Genomic DNA, 15,032 nt, shown 5'->3' on the forward strand with positions numbered 1-15,032 from the left:
GCTATCAAAGACTTCTACACACACACACACACACACACACACACACACACACACACACACACATATGTGGCCAATGGCCAAAGAATGTAATGTTCTTTCAACTCACAGGCCTGCCTTGGTTCTTGAAGGCAGAAATACCCATGTGTGAGTGATCCACGATGTACAAGCGCTTCTTTTCCAGAGCTTCTCCAAGCTTGACACCTAGTACTGGTTCCAACATGTCGGCCGTGACACCAAACCTGAGAAGATATAAAAAAGGATAAGAAGAAGAATTCAGAGACCTCCATACCTTCACGAAATATCGATCTAGAGATATTGTCTTTTTTGTATTCGTCTCCTTGATCATATAAGTAAGGTTGTAATTTATAGTACACACTGTCAGACACACAAACACAAACACACACACACAAACACACACACACACACACACAGAGAGAGAGAGAGAGAGAGAGAGAGAGAGAGAGAGAGATGCACACACGCGTGCACGCACACAAAAATACATAAAACATACATATATGTATGTATAAATATACACACAGAGACACATGCAGATAGACATATACACACAAAACAAATTTAAAGAGCGATAATCTAACTTTTTGGGAATCTTCTGGCAGAGTTTTATAGAGGTTGGGTTGACTCCGCGCAGTCGCTGTGCACCAAACGTTACGTCTGCTTCCCACCGGAACATGCCCTGTGGAATCACGTTTTTAGTCACATTCAATGAACCAAAAATGAATACAACTTAGAGTTTAACTAGTTTAAACTTAAACTTTTGGTCCAACACAAAAAATTCTCTCATCCAGAGCTTTCGACAAGTCACTCTGGTCTTCCTCAGTAGAGATGTCTCTAAAAGCCAGGTTTCAAGAACATACACGGCCTAGCTCTGCCAGTTCAGGGGTGTCTCACATCCACACATCCACATATAGAGTCACCCGGACATTTTGTTTCACTTGACACTGTAAGGATTTTAGACACTGAACAAGACTATTTCTTGAGAGGGGTGAAGGAAGCCATGTACATCAGGGCCCATCACCCTTCATTGAACCGTGACGTGACATCATCTACCAGATACCTTTGACCCAGTGTTGACGTCACACTTCAAAGAAGCCACGTGACAAGCTTCACTGGGTCAGTCTACTGAGGAAGACCAGAGTGACTGGTCGACAGCTCTAGGTGAGAGAATTTTTTGTGTTGGACCAAAAGTTCTAACTTTAAACATGTAACTACCAACACAGATGAACTTTCATGATAGAACTTAACTCGTCTATTCTAACAAGAGTGCAAAATTATTGATTCAGCATTTTTGGCGTACTTACCTTCGGAACTTTGCCAGGTGGAAAGGCTTCCTTGAAACTCTGAAAGCTGTTGAATCGCCCGCCAAAGATGTGAATCGGCAAGTTGGTAAACCCCATCATGAGTTTAGTTCTTTTCATATCCCTCTACGTGATATAAAAAAATATTTCTTAAGATCAATTGTGAGACAATTATGATAACTTAAAATGCAGCATAGATGCTGCAATCCTAATTCTACAGAGGTTATCTACTGCTTTGGCTAGAACATAATATTATGTACTTTATCTCAATTTTAACCTTTTTAAAGCTTAAAATTGAGATAAAATTAGGTTTAAACCTAATTTTAAAATAAATAGAGATTAGAAAGGGATTGAATAGTTTTGCACAAAGTCACGTACCTTTCGTTGTTTGGTAAACTCCTCCTCTACAGGCAATGTTGCCACCTATCCCAAGATTTAAAAAAGAACAATAACATAAACATAAAGAAACTTTGTACATTTCCGTAGGTCTACATTTGCATATCAATTAGCACCTGTAATATGTGAATACGCCAGCTTGAGTTTAATACATATATATTGGCCACAGGCTTCGATCCGACAAATTTGAATGGTTCAGAAAAACCAGTTGTTTTGAATAGCGGGGGGGGGGAGAGACTTCATGCAGATGTGGGGAGGGGTCGATCCAACTTTAATTTATCGCAGTGGGAACGTTCCCGACCCGGCTCGGTTCCGCTCCCGATCCGGCTCAACAACAATCCTCCTTGTGAGGTGGTTCTAATCTCCAAGCAGATCCCTTTCGGTGGCAAAAAGACAGTGCCAAATTGGCCAGGCAGTATGCATTAGCCAGAGAATGTCTCCGGCCACCGACGGGTGGGGGTAGCGACAAAAAGAAACGGCCATATATAAAAAGCTAACGATCATTCTCCCACAACCTCTGCTTGGAGAGTAAGATACTTCGTTGCCGAGCCGAACCGTTCAGGCGCGGAGCGTTCCCACGGGGTTTAAGTTGATCAACACCGGTTCGAAGCCGGACGGAAGTCAATCTATCCGGACAATTTTATCCTAGTAGGGGAAAGGCCTTGGATACCATTATGTTAATGACAGGGAGAGTCCTGATGTACAAAATTTAAACATACCCCAGGTAGCATTCCAGGAGCTGATACAGACGCGTAACGCTCTTTCATCATCAACAGTTCATCCGCGCGGTCCTGAGGGTTCAGGTCGTCCTGAGGGAGCTCACAATCTCCGGGAATCAACCACACGTGATCATCTGTAGACAGGAACGACCATATCATAATGTATTATGGTTGAGTATTACACCAATGGGAGACACCTTTGCACCAGCAAGGGACATGTTAATCCAATTCAATTTTAAGGAAAACAAAAAAGACTCACTTTCCTTGATCCAGCGATGGACAGGGAAGTCGTATGTCGGTCCGTTGTTGTTCGGGTTGAGTTGTACGGAGATTGTGTCACAGTACCAGTCGTCATCAGGGTCGTCTTCCCGCCACAGCTCCAGCTGAAGAATCGGGGCTGCCACTTTCACGTCATTCAGTCTGTACCTTTAAAAACAAAAAGAGTATTCAAGCAATTGTAAAACATTTCACTGTAAAAGGACAAAGTTACGAAAGGTAAATTGTAAAGTCAGATATGGCCAGCCGTCAACAGCCAATCGCGTTGCCGCCTACGACCAAGAGGCGACATGATTGGCTGGTAAGTTTCCCCCTATCTACATGAGCAAAGTGGAATGTCTAATCAGATGACGGGTGACCACCACTGACGCAGCGAGAAGCACAGATCGCAGGCCGGTACAACACGACCGTTGCTTGACATGCACAAGCTGCAGGCCTGGCCTGTGACCCCTCCAGAGGAAACACTGGTCTTGACTCTAGGTAAAAAAAAATGGTGTCTACTTACTGCCCCTCACGCCCTCTTTCAAAGTCATCTTTCCACCACACATCCAGCTGACATGCCTGGGACTGATGACCTTTGTCGTCATACAGACGGATGTAGACGTCGGAATCAGTTCCAGCCCCACAATACGTCCCTGTCTTCGTTTTGACGAGGACGTCAATGCCATCAACGTCAGGACTTTCATCCATTCCCTGTAGATACATGTAAACAAGGTCGTATAATAAAGGGTTAATGCCCCTCCCCGAGGTGTATATATGGTGAGATAATCCCTGGTCATGTGGGATCATCATCATCATCATCATTCATCCTCCGTAGAGGTGGAGCATACAAAGTTAGTTCGCCACAACTGTCTGTCATACATCACTGAGAAAAGTTCATGTCCCTTCAAGCCAGTTATGTTTGGGCGTCCAACTCTTCTCTTACAGGTATCAGGGTTCCAGAGTAGAAGCCTACTGGCTGGTTCTTCACTACGTATTACATGACCGGCCAAGCTTAGTCGTCGACATTTGACTACTGAAGTTACATTTGGTAGCGAACCGTATAACTGTTCATTAGTAGTGTGTTTCCACCATGGTGTATTGAAAACCACTCGCAACATCTTCGTGTATGTTAACCACCGAATAAACCACAGAGTGGGCGTAGCGAATTTCAAACGAGGTGATTTAATGAGGTGGTTATCGCACCTGACCATGGCCAGGGATTATGTCACCATATACACCGAGTATTGTCCAGTATCAGGGTGAAAGGGAATACTTCCGAAGTTGTGCGAAGCTGTACTAAGTTAGAAATGACTAGGCCTTACTTTGTACAGAGGACGGGGCTGGTGTACGATGTACAGAGTTCCTGTTTAAAAGTTATTTTCAAAAAATTATTCAGCATAATATTTCAAAACTTACGTCAGAAATGTCATCAAAGTGTGACGGAAAAATCTCTTTCAAGTCGTCAGGATGTTGCAGCCAGAAGGACCTGACTTTCACTTCGTTGTCAGGCTGACCGAGACGAGCTGCCTTCGACCCAGTCCACACCGGCGGCTCCTGGAGTTCCCATCCGAAGAACGTGTTGAGGACGGCGATGCTGCCTTTGATCACGGACAGCGCGACGTCTCTACCCGGGCACATGTGGTTGTTGACCGCGGGTGTATCCGTGAGTCGGCCGTGAAAGATGACGTGGTGTTCCCGGCGAGCTTCTCCCTCTGGACCGAGAAACCTCCGCCACACGAAGTCGTCTGGTTTGTCGAACACAGCGGGATCCCGTAATGCCCAGTAGGAACTGGCGTACACACGTTCGCCATCTTCAATCTAAAATGGGAAAATATAATAGCTTGCTTATGGATAAAATAAATCACAAAACTAGCTATAACCAAAAGCCTATATTTTACTCTGAGGCTAGCTGGTGTGTTTATTTGCGAGTGTGTGCGCTATGTGTATGTGTATGCATGTGCGTGTGTGTGTGGGGGGGGAGGGTCCATTCGTGCGTGATGTACATTTTCCTAAGAGTGCAACCTTTGAGTGTTTTCCTATGAGTGTTACTCACCTTGGCCTTCTTTGAACCACTTGCAGTTGTGTACTTCACAGTTGTTTGGCGTGTCGCAATGGTGCTCCAGAAGTCCGGGCTGGGACCGGTTCGCAGTACTTCCAACACGAAGCTCTCAGTTTTCGGCATGTCCTCCAGGGCCGCCCGGGTCAGGCCTCCGTGTTTCCTCAGGGCGGCAAGCGCTTCCTCCCGTAGCTCCTCCCGGTCCTCCGCGCTGATGGTGTCCAGCCGGGCGAAGGAAGGCACCAGGTTTACTGTGATGCCGCCGACTCCGTTGAACATTACCGAGAAGAGCAGTTGTCCCGTGGTCGACGCCTCGTCTAATCCATGTGATCTACCCAGATCTATCAGATGGCGGTACCTTTGAATAAAAAAAGATGGAGGACTTGAATATGATTGTCCCCTACAACGACTTAACAAAATCAAGTGGAAAAATTCTAAACAAGAATTCGGAGATCTCACACCTCCAGGAAATATATAGATATTTTGCTTGTGAATTCCTACCCAATGTCCTCATTATGCAAATTAACATAATATATGTATAGTGATCCAACTTACACATGTCACGAGGTATGAAATTCCCATCATTTACCATTAAGAAATCACAAAATGTTCACATTATTTATGCAAATTAGGTCATTACTTGCATAATTTGTATCTGTTGATCCATCTCCGTAACACTGCAATTATAGAACTTCCTCTTTAATTATGCAAATTAAGTCTTCATTTGCATATTTTGCATTTTATTATGTAACCTTTCTATAAGCTACCTACATACCAAAAATGAATATACGTAATTCCTTTCTGGACTTATCTGCTTTAAAAGATTTCGCCAGAAACTCCCCTGTGGAATAAGCTGCTAGGGGGACAAATCCCATACCATTTCTGACAGGAAAAGCTATCTATCACCAAAAATCAAAGTTCTGCAGTACGAAGGTCAGCCACCAGGAAGCCCATATATTTGACTTTGACCTTTGTCTTACTACAACCTACCAACATACCAAATATCATTAAAATCGTTCTGAAGTTATGCTGACTACAAATGTGAGGAAACACACACACACACACACTCACACACACACATCAAAAACAAGGCCTCCATTTTTCATGGAGGTAAAAAAATAGAAGATAATTTGGTACGGTAAATCCTTACCACCTACCTGTCTGATGTCTTTATTTTCTTCAGGACAGACCTCATCCCCCGTCCTGCTTCAGTACGATCTTCACCCGTCAACACGGCCAAGATGTCTGATCTTAACTCAGTTGAACCTTTGATGTAGAGGTTGACATCCTCGGGATTGAAACGTGTTGATCTCCCGAAGATGGTGGGGAGAAGAGCGCTCGCCGACACTGCCATTAACTTTGATTCGAAGCCGGCTGGTCTGTTTCCCCAGGTGGCGATGTTGGACAGCACGGCATCTGCTGTTGATGCTGGAATCTCTTCGTAAGCGCGGGCGATGACGTCCATCATCAGCGCCTTGTTTCTCTCGTGGATTTTCCCGTTAGACGCGATGCAGGGGCAAACGCCCTCCGTAAAGTCCTTCCGGACTTCTACCAGCCCAAAATAGAACTCCTCCTTTCGGAAAAGGTCGATGTCAAAGACAGACTGCACGGCGTTGTTCCCGGTCACCACACGGCACGGAAAACCGATGTTTGTCTTCACGAAATCTTCTTTCCGATCAGGTGCGAATGTTTGGTTGCTGCTCACCAGCCATTTCAGGTATCCAAGTGCGTTACCCATGGTTGTATCTTTTCTGTAAAAAAAAAAATACTTCCAAGTTCCTTCAAGTTCCAACTAGTTGGACTTTAAAATCAAGTTTTGAAAAGGGTGATAACATAAATACTATATTTTGTGTGGAAATTGACTGTAAAATTGTGATTTTTTGTGTGTGGAAGTGTTTTAATTACTAGTAACGTCACTAGAAGAACTCATTCTTGAAAAGGGGAGGGATTTTTTTCACATCAAGTATAGAACAGGGATAATTACACAGAATGCCTGTATTTTTTTAGCGGAAATGTTTTGACGTAGCCGATCGAGGCCTCATTGTTGACTAGTGAGAATTTTTAATTGATGTCAAGTTAGGAAGATTCCATTTTAAACTTGGATAACTTGGCAAATAATTAAAAAATAGAACCGTCCATTTTATGGGGAGCTGTATGACTGAAATATGTTGTACATAATATGTATTTGCTCTAGAGCAAATGCAGCCTTTCTAGTTCCATTCCCCTTTTGTGTTCCCTTCTATTCGAGTGTAGTCTGTGAAGTCAGAGTGATACTAGCTAGTTCTAACGAGGTAATTTAGACACCGTACGAATCAGTAGTACAATCATGGGTGTAGAAAAAGTTCAGCACACAAAGAATTTACTTGAATGTATATTTCACAAATGACGCAAGAACAAAGACCAGAAATTTGAGAAAATAAAGACTTTTAAACTTGTTTTGTTCGTAATATTGAAAGATCTCAATGCTACCCCACGCTCACCCACATCATTTAACCTCCTTCCCCACACTAATATCAAGTTTAATGGAAAACATCTGACTCGACAATCTTGAACTTTTGTCTGACTGGGCGCCAAGTGTGAAACGGTGTTTGTTTAGCTTTGTTCAAGAATCACCCTCCGCGGCGTTCAGGTCATGTTTATGAGCAAACCAACTGCCTTTGAAGTACAAATACTTTAGCGACGTCTAGCGTAGGTGTTTTTTTACATTCCCTGCAAAACATGTTTAACCCTATCTAGACCGGGCTTTTTTGGGCTTGGTGGGACCGGGCTTTTTGGAGCTTGGCAGCGGGGGCGCTAACCTACCCTGGCTGGCTGGATCGTGTTTCGCGGGCATATGTGCTTGGCGGGCCGATAAGAAATCAGCCGCGACCCGCTTGTACTCTGGCTTTCCAGGGTAGGGCTTGGCGGGACCCCCTTCAGAAATCGCGAACGGTATGTCGTATGACCACCAAATTTTTAGAGGATGGTGTACGAGTAAAAATTTATCATATCTACAATTTTTATGTCGTTATGACGTATTATGACGTCATTATAATTTATGTCATTAATGTGATTTTATTGGCCCAAACCGTCTAGATAGGTTATTCCATGAAAACTAAATGGTATAAAACATAACTTTACCAAAAGTGATTATGACAGAATATTAGGGTGTACTTAGTCTTATGTTGCCCATAGCAACACCGGTGACGTCATAAAATGACGCCATGCATATTTAAGCTATCCGCCATCTTGGAACATCAATCTTGAATTTTCAAAAATATTTTCTTTTTTCAGGATAAAGCCTAAAACACATTGTAAACAGACAAAAGACGTTCATATGAACCTTTTTTGTAAAAAGAAATGGAAGTATTGAAAAAAAATTAACCTGTAGATACCTGTTCTAATGATATGGTCCGCCATCTTGGATTCTGGCCAATGACGTCATAAAATTAGCATAAATTATGCATTTTTAATGATAAAATTTACATAAAATTATATGGGATGTTGGCGCGGGCACTTTTAGCCCCCCTCCCCCTTTGTTTTCCTATAACTGCCCTTTTGTTCGCACTGGGGTCCGGTGACAGAATGTTACGCAGACGTTCGGTTCTCTTTGTCTCGTCATATCCCAACTGGTCTAACTTGGTAACTGTACGCTGCATTATATGTTGTGTTCCTTTGTATTCTGTGAGCCCGCAGCTCGACAATAAAGCCACATTAAGTATGAACTGAACCTGGCTTGGCGTTATTTAGATCATATAGAGTGAGAGTCCACGGTAACCAAATCCTACCACACAGATAGACCATTGTTACAATTATTGTAGATACAGCTTTCATTATTGTCTCTATGTGTGTACAGAAAGTGTACAATTGGAAATTAAGAAAGAAAGTTTTTCTGCAGTTCACCAGTGTTCAAAGACACACAGCTCACAAGCCGTTTTCGTATCGTCCTTTTGCATCGTACGTACAAGTGTACAAGTGCATAACTTTCCTATCATGAGTGGCGATGCAAACAGGGTAAGTTATTATAATGGCCGTGAACGTGCAGTTTATGTGGTAACACTTAAAACTATCTATAAAGACAAGTCAAGTAACTCAAAAAGAGGGCCAAAATGAAAAGCATAATAACAACTATCCTGTTCCACCTAGTAAGATAAATAAAACACTTTGAACACTGATTCCTGCATTTTGCGTAACCAGATTTTCTGCTGTTAACGTGGTAAATGTGGTTATTCGTTATTACATACTACCCTCCTCTCGTGAGATGAGAAGTACACACAATGGCAATTTCACGGTCAAAAGAAAACTAAAATATAAAATTCTATCCCTTTTTTGTTTACCAAATGTCGTCATCAACGCCTGAAGACAGCAAAATTACGAAGCGTCCGAAGTTAGTGCACACTGTCTAGCGTAGCCGCATTCACGAAGGTACATTCACGAAAACGTCTCACAGAGTTTGTCGCTTGTAAAGCGGTAGTCTCCACCAGACTTCTCTTGCGGGGTGAATAAATCGTAGAAATCGGCCTAAAATGGGTATTGATTGGCCAGAGAAGGTAGCCGGCCAGAGAAGCTCCATTTGCTTCTCGCGGGAGACTAGTAACGCGGAGCGTGAAGGGCTCATGAATAGTATGAATGAATTTCTTATCCAAGTATGTTGTTTACACTAATGTTCTCAAAATTCAGTCATCAAAACCTGACCACTCTCTGACAACTAGCGATAGAGCGCCGTGAGTCTTTGGAGGGTTTACCTTTAACTTTTTAGGCATAGAAGTTATCCTCAACTTTGTTTCAGAAAGAGGGTATACAGAGTTCTTCAGGACCGAAGATATATCCCTACCTTTCTTGAGGAAAAGAATATGTCCTCAGTTTGAGAGGATTGCTTGAGGTTATATCCTCATTTAGTCATGAATTTTGGATTCGAGTTTCTCGAAAGTGCAAATATTAACTCAGAAAAGGCTGCATTTTTACGACATGGAAACTTAATGTTTTGTATTTAGTTTTAAAATAGGGAATTCTAGCAAAATAGATTTTCTCTTATTATTTTCGAACCGGTTATACTTAACGTTATGGTCATGAAATAGTCCTAAACACGGATGTAGTCTGAAATAGTCTACTAAACACGGTTGGGAGGAGTTCGGCCAGTGTTCGAGAGCAAAATTTGTGAATGTGTGACAGGGGATAAGTCTATGTCTATGTCTTTTTGTCACGGTTGTGGTTCCAAAACTGGCTTCAGTCTTTGCACAAGGCTTATTTCAGACCAGTTCATTCAGAACCCACAGGGCACATTGAAATACTGTATGCCAGTGCGCAATATGTTTCCCCTGGTAAAATTGATCGAAACGAGAAGGCCGTACGTACTCACCGATGGCCCGTCGCTTTCTAGACGGTAAATATTGGCAGTGCGGTGTGGTCTGTGCGGTCTGCTCTGTGGTTCCTTGTGGGAATACGGTTGAGGAAGGTGGAGTGTGAGTGTGAGTCGGTGTATAGGACGCTACGAAAATGATTGACACATTGACCGGACTCTAAGGAACAAAAGGGTAGTTATAGGAAAACAAAGACGCTTAAGCATCTTTTGCAGGCAATGTAAAAAAAACTACGCTAGACTCCGCTGATTCAACTATTTCTATACTTCAAAGGCAGTTGGTTTGCTCATAAACATGACCTGAACGCCGCGGAGGGTGATTCTTGAACAAAGGTAAACAAACACCATTTCGATTTCCTGCCGCTGTGTCTCAGTTACTTGGCCAAAGATCTTATGTCACACTTGCCGTGCAGACAAAAGTCCAAGATTATTGTCGCAGGCTTAGTCGGAGGTATCACATTTCCATTTACGTGGCGGTATAGCGTTGCCGTCCTTCAACATTACGAACAAAACATGTTCAAAAGTCTTTATTTTCTCAAATTTCTGGTCTTTGTACTTCTCTGACATGAAACGAGCCATTTGTGAAATATGCATTCATGCAAATCATTTGTGTCCGAGCTTTTAAACCCGATTGTACTACGGAGTCTAACATAACTGGTTAGAACTAAGAGCATGACTCCGATTCACAGGCAACACTTGAGGACTCGAGAGGAGCTCGCAAAAGACGAAATGATTCGGTTTGGCACATTTCATTGTTACAGTAACTGTAAAAACAACAGCGCCTTACTGAATCATTATATGCAATTAATATGTTGTACGTAACGAGAAATGTTCCAGGGGAGCCTGTCTCCGGACTTCCTCAAGGAAGTTTGTGATTCATCTGGGAACACTAAGCTCTCTCTCTCTCTCTCTTTACCAACCTCCCCTGAAATAAAACTGTCGCTCTAGGCGCTAGTAAATACAAGTGCTGCCCCGCTAGACGTCAGGAGTGTGCAGGAAGCTAGCCCCCGCGTTAAATGCCATCCTAATGAGCAGAGTTTACAGGTTTGCTGTAATACCAGCAACTCCGTTGAACATTACTGAGAAGAGCAGTTGTCCCGTGGTCGACGCCTCGTCTAATCCATGTGACCTACCCAGATCTATCAGATGGCGGTACCGTTGCTGCTAAGTGCTCCACGTGTATTGAAGTCGCAATTTGAATGAAGAAAGAAAGAAAGAAAGAAAGAAAGAAAGAAAGACGAATGAATGTCAGTTTCCAGAATAGTTATCAAACCGTCACGCTATTCAAAGTCTCTATCACAGGTCTAGAACCTTTCCCCGAAACATGTTGGTAGTTACATGTTTAAAGTTAAAACTTTCGATACGACACAAAGATTTCTCTCACCTAGAGCTTTCGACCAGTCACTGTGGTCTTCCTCAGTAGACTGACCCAGTGAGGCTTGTCACGTGGCTTGTTTGAAGTGTGACGTCAACACTGGATCAAAGGTATCTGGTAGACGATGTCGGCCCCCGTCGCGGTTAAATGTAGGGAGGTGGGCCCTGATGTGAATAGCCTCCTTTACCCCTCTCAGGAAATAGACTTGTTCAGTGTCCAAAATCATTACAGTGTCAAGTAAAGCAAAGGTGCAAGAACTTTTTGTGTAGGATCGAAAGTTTTAACTTTAAACATCATCTCATATGTATGATACAGTATTTAATTGTGGAAATAACACCTTAGTCCTAAATAAAGACAAAACACTCATCATAGCCATTGCTAGTGTTACCTTTATTTCCAAATCTTACATGTCTATTGAACGTAAAAAAAAGCTTTAAAGATAAAAAGTTTTTGCTTTGCTGCAATGAGTGCATCAAGCATTGTAAACCAATGCTGACACACTGTCAGTAATTTCCAATGCATTTGCAAAGGAGTCAAACTTACAGGACAAGAGCTGCAGCAGTCCTGGCTATTGTAATATAAGTATTGTCTTTAGTAGGTACAATCATGAAAGCTACTGGTAGCTACTACCTGCTAAGCTGGTGTGTTACGCTAAAGGGCGGTGCTGTATCCAGAACCATGCCTTTCTATTTCTATGCCTGAATGGGTTAGGGATAGGATCAGACAAGGTTCTGGATAGTTTCTGCATATCTACGAACATAGATTTGCACCCATTGGTTCTGGGTAAGCATGGACTATCCAGAATCATGCCTGAGCTCAGTTCTGGATTAAGCACAGTTCTGGATACAGCAGGCAGTTACACCGGCTACACACATACAGAATGGTTCTAATTTGCTACAGGAAAATGGCATTAGTATGTTAGGACTACTTCAACAAACTTTACTTGTGCATGTGCAAACACTTCTATACAACATCAGTGTCATTTTCTTGCAATTAATCATTGCAAAATGCAGACATTCTTCTTTTCCTGGTGCAATTTAGATGTCTGAACCTTTGTTACAGTAGTAATATGAGCTAATGATTTGTGGGAATGTGTTCTTCTAAAAGTCTTTGCGAAAGATAGGTTCTTATGAAAAATGTCATTGTATAAATTTTAAAGCTAAGTCCCTCTTGTACTCGTATGTAGTCAGGAGCCATCTAGTGATCCATGTTAGATCTGCATGCAAGAAGATCTGATGCTGTGATCTGGAAAAAACAATCCACGATCCAGCCTCTCTGAATGTACATGTACGGCTTCACATAACTATCCATTTTAAATCTCAGGTAGCCAACAACTCTTTACAACTGGACTTCTGACAACTTTTCCTCGACAATTAGCATCAATTTATCATGAATGACCATAGTTAACATAGCCAATACCACCTTTCAATTGCTTGATTGTTATTAACTTGTAATGAAAAAAAATCATACTCCTGATTTGTGGTTGGAGTCAGCTATGATTGGCACTGTGCAGGTTCTACTGATTTTATTGAAAATACATTAACAAGCCAATATTTCAAGATTTCTTGTTTATACTGTTACTTAAAATCGTGGTCAACCTTCTTAAAATGCAAGTTAGAGATGAGATTAAATCCTGGAACAAAGTCAAGATATATTATTTGCCCAAAATACAGTTTCTATACCTATACACCATACAAGTCTTCAAGCAGCTCCAGCTTATCACCAATACAGCAGGCCTTAAAAATTATGCTAGTCAAGATTTAAGTGAAAGAGACACTTCTAATTACAAATGTATGCCAGTCAAACTTAAATTTTTGCATCCTGACTTCATTTGTATCCTAGTAAGAAAGATCCGTGTACAACCTAATGAAAATTGAATTGTTCTTCGATTCCAAAATTTGACTCGCCGGAATGTTCGACCAAATCTCTGAGTCTTCATCCCCCGTACCAAAAATGGATCTATCCTTGGCACAGGAGCCAAAAATGTACATTTTTGGTCCAGAAATAGCCAAAAGCCTTATTTACACAACTTTAAAGTCATGTATGTCAAAAGTGTGAATGACATTCTTTGGACATGTGTCCAATGTATCCCCATAACGAATTTCCGGTCATTCGGATTTAATATTAGGGCACAGGAGCCAAAAATGTACATTTTTTGTCCGAATATAGCCAAAAAGCCCTATTTTTCACAATTCTAGAGTAGTGTAACTGTCAAAACCTTGAATGAGGTTTTGTAAACAAATGTCCAAGGTATCCCCATACCAAATGTCCAATTGGCCATTGGTATTTTGTTTTTTGAACATTCCATGAGGATACCTTCCTAGCTGGCCATCACTTAGAAACATAGCACAGAAACATGCCAACCATATAAGCTTCTCTACAGCCAGGTGGAGAGGTTTACAGCAGTCTGCAATTTTTCTTTTTCTTTGGAGCTTTGGTGGGACACAGCACCGCACGGATGGCCTCGTCAAAAACTGTCTTCAGTCCCTTCTGAGTCAGAGCAGAGCATTCCAGGAACTTCACAGCACCTACATGGCAAGGAGAGACATGGGTCAACTAGGGCTGTACAGTGTGGACCTGAAACTAGGGCTGCAGACCTGTATGTAACAGAGGTTTAGGTACAGTTCCTGACATGTACCTGTACCTGAACAATTTGCAATTGACAAATTAATATGATCCTCTGAACTTTCTCAATAACAAGAGAAACAGTAGAAACAGTAATAAACTTGACAGAACCTTTATTCAAATACAACAGGACTGAACTATGCGTCTTTTCAAACAAAACAGAACCATGTGGATTGTTTCTTGTTGAATTCCTTGTGTCCTACAATACTAGATTGTCCCTGAAAGATCTGTTGCATATAGTCCCAGTGGACAGCCCTACTGCACAGTTGAATTACCTTAAACTGCCTGCATTACTGTCTGTAAGTAGAGTTACAGTAATAGTATTCCTCTGGTGTACTTCCAAACAATTTTCTAATGTGAATGTCGTTCAGCACCAAGGACAAATCATTTCATTGTGTCAATGGTCTGAATGTTAAATGCATAAAGGCTATCTTCCACCCAAAGATCATGACCATAGCATGTTGGGGACATTTGATATGAAACCTGCTGCAAGTTTGATATGAAAGTTCTGCTGTAATGCCATGGAAAGCCACTCACCATAACCAGACTTGTCCTTCCTTCTCATGACATGTATACTTAGACATACAATATACAAGTGTCACAAAAATCCAACCACAACTTGAGTTATGCTGTCCACACACACACACACACACACACACACACACACACAGTGACACAAACAGTACAGAACTTTCTTAATTCAACCAGAACTTCTTGAGTTATGCTGTCTACACACACACAAATAATATACAATACATAACATTCTTGAAACTATAATCTCATACTTAGACATAATACAGTATTCAATTATGGAAATAACACCTTATTCCTAAATAACGACAAAGCACTCGCCGTATCCATTGTGTTACCTTTATTTCCAAATCTTATTTTCAAATACATGTCTATTGAACGTAAAAAAAAAGCTTTATTGATGAAAGTTTTTGCTTTG

At 41.8% G+C, this 15,032-nt stretch overlaps 1 protein-coding gene across 2 annotated transcripts in view; it reads right to left on the reverse strand.

Moving 5' to 3' along the window:
- LOC109481529 (allene oxide synthase-lipoxygenase protein-like) overlaps positions 1 to 10,232 on the reverse strand; it is an 18,572-nt gene extending 8,340 nt beyond the window's left edge. The window contains exons 1-11 of one of the 2 annotated variants that reach the window (XM_019784105.1): positions 10,084 to 10,232; positions 5,903 to 6,496; positions 4,743 to 5,103; positions 4,106 to 4,507; positions 3,213 to 3,400; positions 2,691 to 2,857; positions 2,432 to 2,565; positions 1,695 to 1,739; positions 1,320 to 1,442; positions 597 to 694; positions 107 to 239 (exon numbers count right to left, since the gene is read on the reverse strand). In XM_019784105.1, the coding sequence (XP_019639664.1) occupies positions 107 to 239; positions 597 to 694; positions 1,320 to 1,442; positions 1,695 to 1,739; positions 2,432 to 2,565; positions 2,691 to 2,857; positions 3,213 to 3,400; positions 4,106 to 4,507; positions 4,743 to 5,103; positions 5,903 to 6,483 (2,232 nt within the window). In that variant the 5' untranslated portion in view covers positions 6,484 to 6,496; positions 10,084 to 10,232. Of the gene's footprint in view, positions 1 to 106; positions 240 to 596; positions 695 to 1,319; positions 1,443 to 1,694; positions 1,740 to 2,431; positions 2,566 to 2,690; positions 2,858 to 3,212; positions 3,401 to 4,105; positions 4,508 to 4,742; positions 5,104 to 5,902; positions 6,497 to 10,079 lie in introns of both variants that reach the window. The other variant, XM_019784106.1, reaches the window with a different exon arrangement.
- Between the last annotated feature and the right edge of the window lie 4,800 nt (positions 10,233 to 15,032).

This window comes from Branchiostoma belcheri, unplaced genomic scaffold (assembly GCF_001625305.1).
Source record: "Branchiostoma belcheri isolate BF01 breed outbred unplaced genomic scaffold, Haploidv18h27 scaffold56, whole genome shotgun sequence".
Classification (NCBI taxonomy): domain Eukaryota; kingdom Metazoa; phylum Chordata; class Leptocardii; order Amphioxiformes; family Branchiostomatidae; genus Branchiostoma; species Branchiostoma belcheri.